The 16,401-nt window shown below is 51.9% G+C and overlaps 1 protein-coding gene across 1 annotated transcript; it reads right to left on the bottom strand.

The window, feature by feature from the left end:
* Nucleotides 1–246: 246 nt before the first annotated feature.
* On the bottom strand, nucleotides 247–5,289 carry LOC104532475 (FAM3 metabolism regulating signaling molecule D). The gene is made up of 10 exons (XM_010177700.2): nucleotides 5,255–5,289; nucleotides 4,998–5,065; nucleotides 4,127–4,312; nucleotides 3,797–3,817; nucleotides 2,983–3,106; nucleotides 2,668–2,726; nucleotides 2,245–2,295; nucleotides 812–896; nucleotides 542–668; nucleotides 247–336 (listed from the first exon to the last, which is right to left on the bottom strand). Exons 1-10 carry the CDS (start codon nucleotides 5,287–5,289, stop codon nucleotides 247–249), a joined length of 846 nt encoding a protein of 281 aa, XP_010176002.2.
* Nucleotides 5,290–16,401: the final 11,112 nt, after the last annotated feature.

The following is a 16,401-nucleotide window of genomic DNA, read 5'->3' on the forward strand; positions in this document are numbered from 1 at the left end:
AGGACAGCTCAGCTGAAACCTGGCCAGGCATTTGCTCAGGCTCTGTAGCTACTTGTGCAGCTCTTCTCCAAGCCCTGTGCAGCCCTTGCTGTGGAACAGCCAGTCCCTGGGCATGGGCAGCCACCACTGGGCTGTGTGACTGAGTGCTGGGGGGGCCGGGGTTGGTGTGATGGGACTGGGGTCCCCACAGTGGGGCTGGGGACCTGTGAAACTGGTCTTGCCTCTGTTGCAGGCTGGGGCTTGATGCTAATCCATCTTCTTGGGGGCACAGCCTTCCATCTCCAGCAGCTCAGGCCAGCCATCATACTTATTTGTCTTCTGATCATTTTTTATGTGCTCCGGGAAAAAAAAAAAGAGAGAGAAATAATGAATGAGGGGGTTGGTGTCAAGTTTGCAGCATGGCAAAACTTTCAGCTTGGCTTGACGTGGGGGATAACACCACTGGCCCACATCTTCTGCAGGGAGGTAGGTGGTGTGGCTCAGGACGTGCTATGAAGAGGATGGGATCCTCTGGAGCTGGTGTCAGGAGAGGGCCACATACCTCTTCAAAGGGGCTCTTATTCTTCAGCCCTTTTGCTCCCAAGAAGACCCAGTTGTCCCGGAAGCCCACATTGTTCACGTGGCTGCTGCCCAGCTCCGCAAATTGTGCCCGTACTTTGTCATTCATCCTGAAAGAGGGTAAGAAGAAGTTAGTGTGGTGCCAGGTGGGTGTCCCCTTCTGTCCCCTCTCTGCTGCTGGTAGCAGCACCTCCAGCTCCCTCCAGCTGCTGGTTTTTGAGGAGCCAGGTGTTGCTCCTGGGGCCAAACTCACTTTGTGGCAGCGTCATCATAGCTGGCCACCAGCACGATGGTGCCGTGCTTGATCTCTTGGAGGAAGGTCTCCAGTTTTGTAATGTCTAGGGGAGAAAAGCGTTAGGAGAATTAAAAAGGATTTAACAGGGGCTGCTGCATGGCAGCTGGGGAACCTCCTCTGGGTCAGTGGGAAATATCCTGACTGTGCTGCTGCTGGCCAGGATTCAGGGTCAGGGGCCTGGGAAAGGATGGGCTCCCAGATGCTGCTTTCCCCATCTTGTGTTCCCACCTGGGCTCTCCTGCAGTGCCCGGGGCTGATGCTTTCTCCTGCCAGCACAACAACTGCAGGGGGTATTTCTGCCTAAATCTTGCTCACTAACTGTGAAATCTTGTTACGGGAATTTACTTCCCAACACGAGAAACAAGCTTGCTCACTGCAGAGCTGCCTGCCCTGCGATCCTGCCTTCAGCTGTGTTGTGGGAATTATTCCTCATCCTGCATCCATAGGATGCTCGAGTCCAACGCCCCATCTAGTGGCACAGGAGCCGACTGTCTTCTCCTTCGCGGTGCCTCTCCCGCTGTGTGTCTTGCTTGAAAACTCAGCTGGAAATCTTGAGATATTCGTGCTTCTCCTTAAAACTGCAGAGTTACTAAGAACAGGTTGCAAAACCAAAAAGCAGAAAGGGCCATTGATCCCTGGAAAGGCTCAAAAAGCAAAGGGTAAATCAAAAGCACTATAGGGGTGGTGTTAGCACATGATTTTGAGGAGTCCTGCCAAAACTCTGGAGAGGTTTGGTAACAGCTTTGCAACAACGGTGGGATTTGCAGCATCCTGCAGGTCAGTTCCAGCCGAGATGCCCTGAGCGGGTGCTGTCCTGGCTCAGGGCATCTCCTTGCTGTTAGGAAGATTGTTTGAAGCTGACAGGCACAGGGACATGGCCTTTGCTGCCACCAGATTCTGCTCCCTGTGCCCGGCCTTGCTGGGGCTGAGGGCTGCATCTCACATACCATGCCCTGAGCTCCTCATTTACCCTCCTGTGAAAGGCAGGGAAACAAGCTGCTGCTCAGCCACCACCACCACCATATGAAAACTGAGTTGAAAGTTGCAAAATCTCAGGATTAGTGTAACTACCTCACCTCAGAAAGTAGCCCCTCTCAGATCTCAGGTGCCCTGGTTTATTCAGTTTAGTGGAGTTAATGTTTTTCAGGCTATTACGTGCACATAAAAGGAGGGAGAAGCCAACCCCAGATGTGGCTGCATTAGGAGGACTCAGGGCTCAGTGGCCTCAGGGAAAACTGAGCTTTTACTGCCCAAGCTGGCAATCCTGTTCAAAGTCCACTAGACTTTATCATTAAACACACGACAGAGGAGCAGCCTCAATAGCCGGCAGCCAGCAGTGTTGGTGTGAGCTCTGGCTGGGAGCCGCCGAGCAGCAAAGCCACCGCGCTTACCTCCGGAGTACATGTCGAACGTGTCCACTTTCAGGGGCTGCCCACTTGTTCCTGAAAGGTTAAAATTCAAAAGGAAGAACAGTGAGTTTGCATTGGGATAGCTCCAGGCTTTGCCTGACCACCAGCTTGAGGTTCCTGCTGCAAAATGCTTTGCTCTTCCCTCGGTGTGTTGTATTTGCTGCGATGGTGAATGTGTTGCTTGGTGGAGTTCACGGAGCCATGGTGCACCAGGTGGGTTTGTTCCCATCTCACTGGTGACGCTTGCAGCCATAACTGTGGCCGTGCACCCCGTGCAATGCTGGACTGATGCACTTTTGGCTCAGCCACAGTGCCTGGGATGTGGTCCCTGGTGGTCTGTCCCCTCCTGAGGGAGGAAGGGACCCTGGCCGTGGGGAGAGGGGGCTTAGCACCCGCCCGACTCACCATTCACCAGTGCAATGTTCAGGCCTCTGCCAATGTTGTTTTTCACACTGCTCAGGAGGCTGGAAAGGAAAGCAGAGAGCACCAGTAAGTGCAGGGATGCCCTGGAGATGCTTGTGCCAGTGACACTGCCCTGGGAAAAAGTGGCTGCAGACAGCAAAATATCACCAGAAGCGATAGCAAAATCCCTACTATTTCCAAATGTCTTTAACCACAAATGCACTGTGATGGCCATCAACATGCTCAGCAGAGGCCAAACTCGCCCTGTTCAAGCCCAGGCCAGCCATGGCTGCCCCATCCCCACCACGTGCTGCTTACACCATGTCATCAAAGCAGATGGAGGGTCCCACCACATTTGCGGCGCCGCTGATGATCTTGAAGGCAAAATAGTTCTGGGGACAGCTCTTCTGATTCCTGCACTTGTGCTGGGGCAGCTGCTGGCCTGCGAGGGAGGAGCAGAACTGGAAGCCATGGCATTGGCCTCACAGGGGACACCAGCTGTGTCCCCAGGGGGCTGACTAGGGCTGGTACTCAGGCACAGTGGCCCACTAAGGGGGTAACTCCTAGACCAGCTTCTTGCATGAAGGAGCAAGAAGCCCCTCCTGGGGCTGGGACCAGCTTCTTATTTGAAGTTGATGGTGCTGAGGCTTGGGGTGGGCTGGGACAAGCTGGCCAAGGTGCTGGGTGCTGCTCTGTGTGCGAGACAGGGTTGCTGCCATGGGCATTTCAGAGGGGGACAAGCTGGCCAAGGTGCCGGGTGCTGCTCTGTGTGTGAGCAGTGGGACACAGGGTTGCTGCCATGGGCATTTCAGAGGGTGTGTTCCAGGGAGCATTGGGAGCTGGCACTCATTCAAGGCCAGCCCCTTGGGGCTTTTCTGCCTGGAGTTTCCCCATTCTTGGCCAGGGTAGGGACCTGTGCTACGCTGCCCGTATGGGACCCATGACCTGCTTCCTGCTGTAGCCTGTGGCCTGGGCATGTTTCTGCTGGGGAAGGGGGATCACATGAAGGTTCGTGTGCTTGCAGAGCCCACCAAAGACACTGCTGCTGTCTGCAATGATGAAATTCCCCTGTGTTTGGAAGGGTGGGATTTTTGCCTTGTGTGATGGAGATGAAGTCGAGAGCGGTACTCACTGCTGGGCTTGTCGTTGGCACCTGTGGGTACCAAGCAGGAGGGTTAGACACCCTGGAGAGCTGCTGGCTCTTCCCCCAAGCCAGGAGCAGCTGTTCACCACCAGCTCTCCAAAGCTGCTCCCTGTGACTGCAAGCACCCCCAGAGCCACCCACCCTGGTGCAACTTCCCACCGTGCTGTCCCTTCCCTGCCCTGAGGATCAGAGCTGGTGGCTATAGCCCTGGCCAGGGACTGTGAGTGCAAAAGTTCATGGCAACTATACACAGCTCTGGGGGTCTGGCTTGCAATGGGGCCACCCACACCCTCCCTCCAGATCCAGCTGGAGCCTCACCGAGCCAGCTCCGCAGGCTGACAGCTTTCCAGCTCCTATCGAAGTACATCTGCACGACGAACCACGCGCCCAGCAGCATGATGAACAGTGCTGTGTACCGGATCAGGCCTGCGAGAGCGGGGAGAGGAGCCAGGTGAGAGCAGCAGCAGCAGCATGGGTCAGGGACTGGACCATCCCTCTGGCTTCCTGGGAGCTTGGTCCATGGGTCCCTAGGTTACCAAGCACAGGGTGACAGCCAGTGCTTGTGTGGTGTGGGAAGGCAGCTGACACTCCTTCCTTCATCCTCTAAAAGGATTCTGATCTCTTAATTAATATCTCTAGAGCGTGTGTCGATGCTCAGATAGGCATTACCCTTCTACTGGGAGGCACTATTCATATTTCTCTCTGCATTAAAGTAAATCTGATAATTAGTCAGAAAGCTAGGTAAATCCAAATATTTCTTAGGTTCCCAGTGCTGGGAAGGCTGCTATCCCCCAATTAGTCACTAGCTACAGCTGAGCAGCTGCTAATACAAATGTGATTGGCATTTGGCTCTAAAGCAGCACTCATCGGAGCAAAACGTTCCAGTCCTGCATGGAAAGAGAGTGGAAAAATATACTCATATTGCAACTGAATGGCTCTTATGGAACCAGGAAAGTCTCAATAGCCATCTCTTCCCAGCCGCAGAGGGTTTCACTGGGAAAAATACAACAGGCTGAAATCTACACAAATCTGTTAAAAATCTGATGCGTATACAAAAGCCCTTTCCCATGGCCCTGGCAGGGGAAGGTCAGGAGAGCTGGGCTTGAAAGGGGTCATGTAAATGAGAAGGAGGCATAAAGAACTGTAGAAAAATGGACAGAGAAAAGTAAATCTCTGTCTCCCTCCTTACCTGTCACCCGCATGGTGGTGGGGAGAGAGAGCACAACTGAGGGAGGGGGACAGGGGTCACAGGTCACCCTGAGGACAAAGAAGGAAATACCATAAAGCACACCTGTAACCCGCCAAAGCCAGGCAGATATTAGAAGAAAAAATAATTGCTATGTTTAGGCATATTTGCAAAAACTAAGAGGTCACCAAAGATGTATAAATTCCTGTCAGGCACCCGTGCTCAGTCCCACCCTGATGTTGAAGCCCTGGCTCCCATACCTTGGAGCAGGCTGCACTGATTGAGCTCGCTGCATTTTGAAACCTCTAAACTCTTCCCCGTGACTGCCCAGTGCCCTGTGTGCTCCTGTTTCGCATCCTTTTCTCAGCAATGGATCATGCTTTTCTATCCTGCTGGTAGTGATGAGCTCAAGGAGTGGATTTTGAATCACAGCTTTGCTGCGTTTCCTTCTGGAATGATGCAAAGTAGGTTTCAGCTACTAGGGGCTGCAAAATGCTGTCTGAGAACAAGCTGCAATTTGGCCCTGCCCAGTCAGAGGAATCTGCAGAAACAAGCTGATCCTCCTTAAAACCAGAAAGGGAAGGGAAGAAGGGCAGTGCCGCTCAGCTGGGCAGAGCTTTGGGTATGCCTGACTTAAGAACAGAAATGCTTCCACTTGTCCAAATCCTCCAGCATCTTCACCCACACAAATGGGGAGTGGTTGTAATTTGGAACATGAGCTATTTCCTACCCAAACGAGTCCATCTGCCCCTCTCTTTCCCACTGCTGCCCTGACGGATGGGATGGGCATTTGCCACCCCACGCACTGGGCTCCCAGGGGCTAGGGACCCACTCCTACCTTCGAGATCTGGGGTTGCAACGTGATGAACGTCCGTCCTGGAAACCACCCTGGTGTCCTAAGGCAAATTGTCACCTGTGAAACGTGTGCTCAGAGTTAGAGAACCTAATGTTAACTAAAGCAGCCCTTTGAAAGAAAATTTGTAAAAGGACTGTGCTGAGAGTTGCTTTTCCTGTTTGAAGGGTAAATAAGGAGCAACAGGTTGTAGCAGGGCTGGGCTGAAAGCTGATTTCAGGCTGCTGCGTCATAAGGAAGCAGAGAAGAGCTTTGCTTCCTGCCCAGTGGGCTTTTGTTCAGGAGAATTGCCCATCACCATCGTGCAGCATCCTCCCTTAGTGCCCTTTCTTGGCCCCCTTGGCCCACATTCCCCCTCAGCACCCTCCTGAGATGCTCCCCCTTTGCACCCTGGGGTAGGTTGCAGCAGCACCCTAAGGAGCTTTAGGCAGCCTTAAAAACAAAGAGGAAAACTATCTGCACTGCAGGTGGAAAGCTGCTGCTTTTCTGCTTGTCCTGCGACCTGGAGGGAGGTTGCAGCAGGTCAGGGTGGCCAGTGCCTGGCCAGAGGAGCATCCCAGCAGTGATGGTTCAGATGTCCGAAGCCAGAGCTCAGCACCACGCCCAGTGAGACCCCTCTGTTGTGCTTTTATCTACTCTGGTGGCCTCATGGCTTGTCTGTGTTGTAAAGGAAGCCTTGGGATTTGTGTTTGGGAATATTTGTGTTCGCTTGTGTGTTGTGGCAGTGTGTTTTCAATAGGGTCTTGGATAAGCACTCTTGCTTCCCAGCAGCATCTCACTTCTCCTCTCTGCAGCTATTCCCCCCAGAGGAAGGTGGCCATGAGTGGGAATCTGTCTCTGCAGGAGGTGGCACGGGGTTCCGCGATGCCCGCAACTCTTCCCTGCACGGTATCCCTGAAATGGGTTTTAAACTCCTGTCAGAGCTGGCACAAACAAGCCCATTTCACTGAGCTGGTGGAAGAGCCACACACCTGAAAATGGACAATTTAAAGGTTTTGGAGGACAAATGCTGCCTGTGACTGGATCTGGTGGGACAGGGCTGTATCTTTCCTTTTGCTCCTTCCAGCATAAGGTTTTGCTTTTCAAACACAGGGAGTCTCTCCCACGCCTGGCTCCCCAGCCCAGAGCCTGATGAGGTGACAGGTGTGACGGGGGCAGAAGAACGGACCTTAAAATCGTCCTTGGCAAGTTGCAAAGTCTTTGAAATTGTTATTGATTTGCTTTTGGAGCTGGTTGTAGTTCCCCTCCTAGTGCCATGAGCAAAGCCTGGAGCTGGTAAGGATTCAGATATGGGCTGTGATCGGGACACAGCAAGTGGAGCAAAACTCCCCTCGGTTTGTGAGATCATCCCTGTTTGGTCCCTGATGCTGCGGGGGACATCAGCCCCACCAGGGCTCATTGCACAGTGCTCTCCTTTGCCAAATTCGTGGGGTTTTTTTTTTTCTATGCACATATTGATTTCTTTGCAGAGGGAGAGAAATGGAAAAAATAAAACGATAAACCTTACAGCTTTAGGGAAGTCACTTATTTATTTGGGCTATTTATCTTCACCTTAATCCCAGGTAAAATTTATTGGGCAAGGTCCCTGGGTGGAGAAATTCCTGGAACTTGGCTGCATTACAGGAGGGTAGCCCTGTCCTGGGATTTCTATCATATTCATATTCTCTTAATTGTTCAGATTGATTTTTATTTATTTATTTTTATTTTTGGCCAGGATTGTGCAGAAAAAAAAGATGGTTTGTGTTCTGGTACCTGCCAGAGAGCGACTTGCAGGAGAGGGAGAAAGGAAGGAACAGTGGAAGGGGATAAACAGAGTTATTTGTCTAATAAACCTGAAAATTATTTGCCTAAAAACTATTCCAGGAACAAAAAGGTTCTCAGACAAATATTTTTAATGAGCTCTGTGGGGCTGTAAGGCAAAGGCTCCACCCCGAGCCTGCTCAGGACTGAAGTGCCGCTTGGCAGTGCCGAGTTATTGCTGCCAAGAAGAAACCAGGGCACATTCCTGCCCTCACAGGCAGGTGTTCCAGGATGTGGCAGGTGAATATTCCTATTTCCTCCCAGGGCAGAAGAAAACTTCCTTTCTCTTTGGTTGGGTTTTTTTGTTTGTTTGTTTTTTGTTATTTTCCTGCTTTCGAGCCCCATACATCCCCCTCTCTCCCAGCCAGTCCCTGACCACGAACGAGCCTTCATTTTGGTGCAGGGTAGGGATGTGGCTCCAAAGAGAGCGGCTGCCAGATGTCACCCATGTCCACAGCCAGCATGTCACTGCTCCAAAAATCAAGATTTTCCTGTGAAATGAAGTGTGCGGGTGCAGAAGAGGGACTGGGGTGGGGTGGGTGCACATCCACTGTGTGTCCAGAGCTGGTCCCACCACAGGAGGATGGAGGATGCTATGATGCCGTTTTTAGTCTTTAAAGGAGTCAATCTGACTGAGCTTTGCTGAGTTCAGAGAGAGGAGAGCGCTGTTTGCCAGAGGGTTTATAAATTCCTCAGCTCATAAAAATGCCTGGCCAGCTGCTGCATCCACCAAATGGCTGGAGAGGGCATCTTATGGCGAAACTGCCCCCAGCACAAATCAATAGTTAACCGGGGTGAGGCCCTGATCCTGAAAGAGAAGCCAAACAGGATGCACGGCAGTGGGCAGGGGTGTGGGGCTGGGGCCACCCACAGTGGCCAAGCCTCAATGGGAGCAGAACTGCAGCCAAGGTGGGAGGTGACAGCTGGAGGTGCTGCTGGGGAAGCTGGGCTGTGGGGCTGGTGCAAAGGGCACAGGCTGGTTTCAGTGCCTGCTGCAGCCACATCCCTGCTTCAGGGCAGGGACTGCCCCATCCTGCACACGGCTGCCAAAGGAGCATCACCCATCCATGGCTGCCACCCATTCTGTGTCTTGTTCTTTCATTTGCCACTGGTGGCTGCTTGCCCAGGTCTCTGTACGTATCACTGAGCACAAAGCTAAATCCCCATGAGCTCACCTCTCCAGTGAGGTTTCCCCGAGCAGTGAATCAGGAGCTACGGCGGCGATGAGAGATGGAGGAGAGTGATTACATCCCCTCCAGCATGGGAATGGCAACTGCAGCTGGGTGGGGATCCCTGTGCCGTGGATGCAGGTTGTACCAAAGTGGCCTGTGCCAAAAGCCCAGGGCAAAAGCAGGGACAGCAATGTTGGTGCTCCAGGCTGGCAGCAGGCTGGCTGGCTGCTGGGAAGAGGCTCTTCTTGGAGCTGAAAGCACACGCCATGCAGCAGTCCCTCCACTGGGCAGCCATGGTGAAGGACTCTGGATTTTAGTAATTGCACATATGGGAGGACCTGAAAAGCATCTCTGGCAGCTAGCAAAGCCCTGGGTGCCAGCACCCCGAGGGCTCCTAGTCAGTGCCTGGGAGGTGTCCCAGCAGTCCGGGTTGTGCGCTGGAGCATTGTATAGTGAACACCCTGCAACTTCCTCCGAAGCCATGGTGGGTAAAAGGGTTTGACCTGGACCACAGGTCCCACAGCTGATTCCACCACATAGCCCGAAATGGGTGGAAACACAGATTTAACCCTTGCTGTTAACACAGGTAGTTCATTAATTCTGTCTATGAAACCAGCACAGCTGCACCTTGCAGAAAGGATGCCTTCAGCTCCATACTACAAGAAGGAGGAACCACTGAAACATTCCCTGTGCAACCCTCCAACCTGCCAGTAAGTTAAAGTGCTGCAGAAAGGCATTATTTCAGTCATGCTCTAGAAACCTCTTTTCCATGGTCAGGGATGGGACAAGCCTACGTACCGCTCAGTGTTCCGGGCGTGCCGTCTCTCTCTGCAGGCTGCGTGGGTGCTGGGGCATCCCGGGGAGCTGGGGTACCATGTGCTCAGCAGCGTGGCGGTGCGGCTGCCCAGCCTGGTCCAGAAGTGCTGCAGAAAGGCATTATTTCAGTCATGCTCTAGAAACCTCTTTTCCATGGTCAGGGATGGGACAAGCCTACGTACCGCTCAGTGTTCCGGGCGTGCCGTCTCTCTCTGCAGGCTGCGTGGGTGCTGGGGCATCCCGGGGAGCTGGGGTACCATGTGCTCAGCAGCGTGGCGGTGCGGCTGCCCAGCCTGGTCCAGCCCTCTGTGACTCACAGCACCTCCCTGAGCTTTATCTCGCTGCCTGGCTTGGGGCTGGGCACCCCAGCGTGCTGTCCTACAGGGCACGGTGGCTGGCAGTCATTGGGAGCAGCTGTCCTGCAGGAGGGGAAAAAAAAAATCATTCCTGTTGCCACACTCCATGTGTTTCCTTTGGAGGTTTTCTCCACTTTGGCACTTGTTTTTTTTACTGTATTGGAAGAGGAAAACCTCTCGCAGGGTGAGCACCAGCCTGACCCTCTGGACTTGCACTATACCAGTGGATTGTGTTTGATGGGGCTGCGTGGCTGGTGGAGGGCACGGCAATGGGAGCGGGTGGGTATGAAGCCAGGACAAGCGTCCCCCAGCATGGGATAAATCTGGAATAACCTGATCCCTGGGGTTTTCCCCTGGCTGTGCTGTGCATGTGTGGGTTGGCCCCAAGTGTTGCTTCACTGGCTCTCGTTTACAGGAGGCTGGAGATTCCCTTTTCAAATAAGCATTTATTTATCCAGTAACAGTCCTGAACTCTGAAGGAGTCCTGAGTTAACTGTAGATATAGATTTAAACCTTTTTCATTTTAATCATTTATTGTTATGATTATGTTTCTGAAGGAAGAAATCACTCCTTGGAGACTCCAGCTCTGCAGTTAGCAGTAGAGATTCTATACATTTTCCAAAGCTGAACCTCATTTACCTGGCAGCCGAGAACAAAAGTGTTCCTATTGCTTTTTCCTTTTTCTTTTCCATTCCCATCACTTAGAAGAAACAAACAGCTTCTCTTGGAGCTTTTAAAGCAATTTTCACCCAAGAGCCAGTGGAGGGGACATGGGGTCAGCAGGGGCAGTGCTGCCTTTGGGACTGCAGCTTGCAGAGGGCTTGGAGCAGAGACCCTGTGGGACTGACGCTGCTCCCTGGTAATTAGTTTAATACCTGAAGGTCCTCTCTGCAGAAAACTCTGCACTGAGCTTTCACAGAATCACAGAATGTTGGGGATTGGAAGGGACCTCGAAAGATCATCCAGTCCAATCCCCCTGCCAGAGCAGGAAACTAAACGAGATTACACAGGAAGGGGTCCAGGCGGGTCTTGAATGTCTCCAGAGAAGGAGACTCCACAACCTCCCTGGGCAGCCTGTTCCAGGGCTCTGTCACCCTCACTGTAAAGTAGTTTTTTCTCAAGTTTAAGTGGAACTTCCTGTGTTCCAGCTCACACCCATTGCTCCTTGTCCTATTGTTGGGCATCACTGAGAAGAGCTTTTCTTTCCTTCCCCCCAGCGCTGTCCCTCAGTGCTGGGTGAGGGGTGCAGGATGTGGCCAGGGTGCAGGGGGTGCTGGGCTGTGGTCCGGGGGAACTTGCAGCCTCTACACCAAAACCTGCCAGATGGGGAACAGAAAAGCAAACACATGCCTGGGCTTTGCATTGGGATAATTACTGCCCTCGGAAGGAAATTTTAGCTGCGGTGAGAGTCTGGGCTTAAACAGTGCTGTCTAAATCAGAAACCTCCTCCCTCTCCAGGGAAATATCCTTCCTATTAGTTTGTTTAGCTGCTGGCAGTAACTAGCTCGGCTCAATAACAAAGTGCCCCAAGCTCCAGCATTCCACAGCATGTGTCTCTGCACTGTCTCCCTGTTTCCCACCTGTGCAGGAGCTGGCCCATGAATTTCTCCTCCTGCTTCGAGGGACCTGAGACCCCCCCAGGTCTTCTATGGAGATAGAGATGTTGCTGCTGCTTGCAGAGGAAATGAGCAAAAAACATCAGCAAGGCCAGGAGCCTCATCATCCCAATGAAGAAACCTTGCGTGAAATGCTTCTGCTCTCTGGAACTGCACATTTCATCCAGGATGCTCCCTGAAACCACAGGAAGGGTTGGGGGGCTGTGTGCTTTTCTCCTGGGATGTGTCTCCTTGGTCTGTTCAGCCAAGTAACAAGTGATAGGACAAGAGGAAATGGCCTCAAGTTGCACCAAGGGCAGTTGAGATTGGATGTGAGGAAGAATTTCTTTGTTGAAACGGTTCTCAGGCATTGGAAGGGGTTGCCCAGGGCAGTGGTGGAGTCCCCATCTCTGGAGATATTTAAGAGTTGTGTGGCCATAGTGCTGAAGGACATGGTTTAGTCGGGGACTTGTCAGTGTTGGGTTAAGGATTGGACTCGATGACTGTGAAGGTCGTTTCCAGTCTCAGCAATTTTGTGATTCTGTGGCTGTGGCACAGCCAAGTGCTGGTGCTGGTGTGGGGACCACTCACATCCTGTGTCTGTGTCCTGCAGTAGCCCAGGTTTTGCCCATCCACTGTTGCACACAGCAGAAAGGTGCTTTTAAATTGCGCATAACGTTAGTGAATGCATCAAGTGCTGGGAACAGGACATCAGCTTGGTCTTGACTCAGCAAAAAATTACCTGGTGCAGTGCAATGGAATTCCATCAGTCTCATCTGCAGGCTCCCCCCCGGGAGGCTTCTGCAGGTTACAGAGAAAGAGAAATTAAGAAAAAAAAAACCAGATGTGATATCAAAAAGCTGCCAGGCTGGGGAATGAATAATCTGTGGTGTAAAGTCACCACACTGTGATGAGCACCGTGGTAGGATTGGCAGGAGTGAGATGGCAGGCGAGGAGCTGCTCTCCTCCTCCTCCCTCCTTGTGCCAGCACTAGTTGTGTGGGCCCCATGCAGAACCTCAGCAGGTGGTGGGGAGCATTGGGGTGCTGGTCGCTCCTGCCAAAAAATCCCAGTGTCTGCAGGACTGTCCCTCTGAGGAGCTGTTGCCTATGAGAGCTCAGTGCTGGGGGAAGGATACCCCCTGAAGATCCCTCCTCTGCGGGGCTCCACAGTTCCTGCAGTGACACACCGCTTTGCAAGGTGCGGGGCTAAATGAATCACAAATCCTGGTGCTCTAAAGAAAGGTTTGTCCGCTGCCACTTTGCAAACTTTGCCCTGAAAAGTGCTGTGGCTCTGTGGTTTCAGATTGCCCATGCTGGGCTAAGCCACGTACCGCAGATGTTAAATGTAGCACCTTTTAAAGGAAACAGCCTTTTACTTCTCTGTTTACCTAGTGCTAAACATCACCTGTGTTTCCTGCACGCCACATGTGAGAGGTGGGTGAGGGTGAGGATTGTCCCTGCAGTCCACAGCTCCCCACCTGCGCTGCCATGGGGATTATTCACCCACCAATAAACATCAGCCTGCTCCAGTCCTCACCTCTCCTCTCCTCTCCCTCTTTTCACAGGTTAATGAACAGCAGCGTCTCATTGACCGAAGAGTGAATCGTGCCAGTAAAATCATGACACATCCCATAGGTTTCATCGACGTCCTGGGTGGAACACCGGCAGGGTTCCCTTGTACCAAATGGGCTGGAAGAAGAAATGTGTGATGAAATGTTTTGACAGGAGAGATGATATCACAATATTGGACAAAAAGATGAAAAAGCACTTTCACGAGAGGTGAAGGATGGTGTTTGGTTGGCCAGGGGTTTGGTGTGCCAGACCTGGTGCCCGGCTGCACGGCAGTGCTGGCTTTTGGGGGTGCTGTTGTGTAGCGCATCTGCTGCACCCGCTGAGCCCTGGCAGCACAGCCCACTGACGCCGGCTTTGCTGCTGGGAGAGGGAAATAAATAAGGGAAATCATAACCGCTTTTACCATTAATAGAGAAATTAGCTTGTGCAGTGCTAAGCCCACAGTCTGCGGGTCCAGCGCAGCCAATCTGTTTTTATTGTTTTGCAGGACTCCTCTGCAACTGAACGATGACAAATACCGGGAATTAGCAGAGTGTAATTACTCCGTATTAGCTGAATTCACACTATAGACACAGATCATAAACAGCCATTGATTATTCCTAATTTCACATTTTTAGCATTCTGAATTGCAGCAATTATGCTTGTCCGAGGGAATTATCTTCTTTTTCAACCCCTCAAGTCCCCAGTCACTGCTCTTCCTTTAAGATACTCTTTTACTGCTGAAAAGAGGACATTTAACACAAATCCCTCCCTACTTTTACAACAAAATGCCCCAGTGCCCAAATCCCTGTGGCTTTGCAGCCCACAGGCTGCTCCTTTTGCTGCCAACTGCCTCAATATGTATACAAGTGCCTGGTGTGATCTGTAACCCCTGGACCACGGCTTCGTTTCACTCGGGTTCGTTGCAGAGGCAATTAGCAGCCCCAGCTTTTGGTGCAGGTGTTTCAGGGATGCCTGTGGGATGGGGCCTGGGCAGCACCAAAGCTCACCATCATCTGTTGCTGGTTGGTGCCATGCAAGCAGTGCTTGTGTTTTAAGCATTGTCTCTTTTTTGAAACGTGGTTGCAGGCCAGGACATGATTTCCAAATGCTAATTTTCGCCTCCAGTGCTATCGTGCTGTCTCCAGTCTGATAGAGACTGCACCCTCCCTGGACAAGATCAGCACAAGGGGCTGGTAGACCTCAGTATTTTCTTGTTACAGAGCACAAGCTGTATTAAAAAATGAAAGTAGATATAAATTATTAATATTTGCATGGGAAATTTCTAACCCTATTAGTATCATATCATTAAATTTGTTTCTTACACGCAGGCAGTGATTTCATTACAAAGCGTAGCGGAGCATAATGCCAGCTCTGCAACACTGATTCAGTCAATTAATGATGAGAGGGGAAAAGATCCCATTGTTTAGCGGTGGCAAAGCCTTTGGGACTTTTCCTTTTGCTTTGCCTCTAGTAAATACCAAGGGATGGTGGGCAACTGCCCTGGGCCATGCTCTGCACTCCCAGATGCTTTGGGGCATTAGGCTGGGTGCCCCAGGGGTGTGGAAGAGGAGGAGGAGGAGGAGTGGACAGGGTTGCTGGCTCCGTGTCACGGGCCACGGGCTCCTGATTTATTGCAGACACTTTAATCTGACCCACAAAGCAATTCTGGCATTTTTGTCTATTTTGACATGATTTGCCCACCCTGGCTGTGGCAGTGCAAAGGGATGAGGGTCCAAGAAGCCTGTGCTCCGAAGCACTTCCCGCTGCCGGCATCGGGCAGGGAGTTATTTATTCCAGGCAGCGGCTGAGGCCACTGAACAGCAGCAGCAGCAGCAGCAGCAGCAGTTTTTTATTACGCCCATTCCTAGGACACTGAAGAAGGATTATGCCATGCTTCCACCAGGCCAGCTTTTTGTTAGATTGCAGGCAGGGGTTAAACTGATCCTTGTCAGCACAAATATAATGCCCAGGGTGATGGGAGCCGCATAAATTGAGGACAAGAGGTGGCTGCTTTTACCAGTGCTCTCAAGAATGCTCTGCTGTTCTACTGCATCGTTTGCTTTTTAATTGGGACATTTTCCTCTGGTCAGGGGATGTCTTTCCTTTTTTGACAATGAGGTGCAATAAATAAATGGACTAAGACACCGGATCTGAGGGGAGGTGAAGTGCAGGGGGCAGACTACGGCTGCACCAAAGCCCTTTGAATTCTCCTGGCTTGCCATGATGGCACCGATTTTGGTACAGCTGCCCAGAGCTGGGGACAGAGGGGATGTCCCATGGTGGTGAGGGGTCCATAGTGGTACAAATCACATAGGTGTTCTGTGTCTTTGTCACTTCCATTTTTTTCCAGAGTAGTTGTGTGTTAGCAGGAGGCAGCGATCCTTGGCGCTTGGTTGAGGGGGTGAGTTTATCTGTGGCCGGTTCTGATATGTCCGTGTTGCTGAAAAGCAATATTTGAAGGAGCATATGGTAACCCTGCACACCGGGCTGGCCAGATTTGCTTATCGGTTACAGCAGAGCAGGACTATGGGGATGCATCATTGAAATGCTCCAAAACTGCCTGTTATTTGCTGTAATTAGGCAGAACGAGCCATCACGGGCTGCCTCATGCAGGGAACAGCAGCGGGAAACACGGTGACACGGAGTGCGCGAGTCTGCTGGTGGGGATGTGGTTGCAGGGGCCAGACACTGTCTGGGCCCTTGGCTGCTCTCCCAGCCCCGCAGGATCCCATGCTGGGGTGACATGGAGCATCCCAGCAGGCAGGCTGGCTGTCAGAGGGGGTTTTGGGGGCTTCATTTGCTCCTTTACACCTCCCCTGGGAAAAATCACGCAGGCCAGGTCAGGTGTGTGTGCCAGGGCTGTGCAGGGGCTGCTGGCACCTGGTGCTTGCAGCAGTGGCAGCAAATTGCAGCAAAATATATTGTAGTTATTGACAGAAGTATCTTTTCTGTTTTAGTGGCTGAGCAAAGCCCCCAAATTGTCCTCACAGGAGTTCCTTTCTGGGGAAGAGCGCTGCCTCCTCTCGAGTTTTGTGTAAGCAGCCTGTGCTGGTTTGAACACCCTCCCTTGCTACGAATATTAGGTGAGGGATATAGTTTCCATTTACAACACCACTAAAGAGACAACGTGTGTACACATCTTGCAGAAAACCAGAAAATCCTTCTAGTTGCAGCTCTCAGGGAGAGGTATAGTTCTTCAGGACCACAGTGAATTGCCACCTTGCTCAGATGAGTAAAGAAGGGAGGGTAAGCAGGTAAAT

Source organism: Antrostomus carolinensis, unplaced genomic scaffold (genome assembly GCF_000700745.2).
Source record: "Antrostomus carolinensis isolate BGI_N321 unplaced genomic scaffold, ASM70074v2 scaffold4841, whole genome shotgun sequence".
Taxonomy (NCBI): domain Eukaryota; kingdom Metazoa; phylum Chordata; class Aves; order Caprimulgiformes; family Caprimulgidae; genus Antrostomus; species Antrostomus carolinensis.

Bases quoted from the DNA above. Each gene is read 5' to 3' on its own strand.
- LOC104532475 (XM_010177700.2), bottom strand. From the start codon at position 5,289: ATGCAGCGAGCTCAATCAGTGCAGCCTGCTCCAAG. The intron at 3,107-3,796 runs GTGAGTACCGCT...CCTCCCTCGCAG, and splicing joins TGCCAACGACAAGCCCAGCA to GCCAGCAGCTGCCCCAGCAC. The intron at 337-541 runs GTATGTGGCCCT...TTTTTCCCGGAG, and splicing joins ATAAGAGCCCCTTTGAAGAG to CACATAAAAAATGATCAGAA.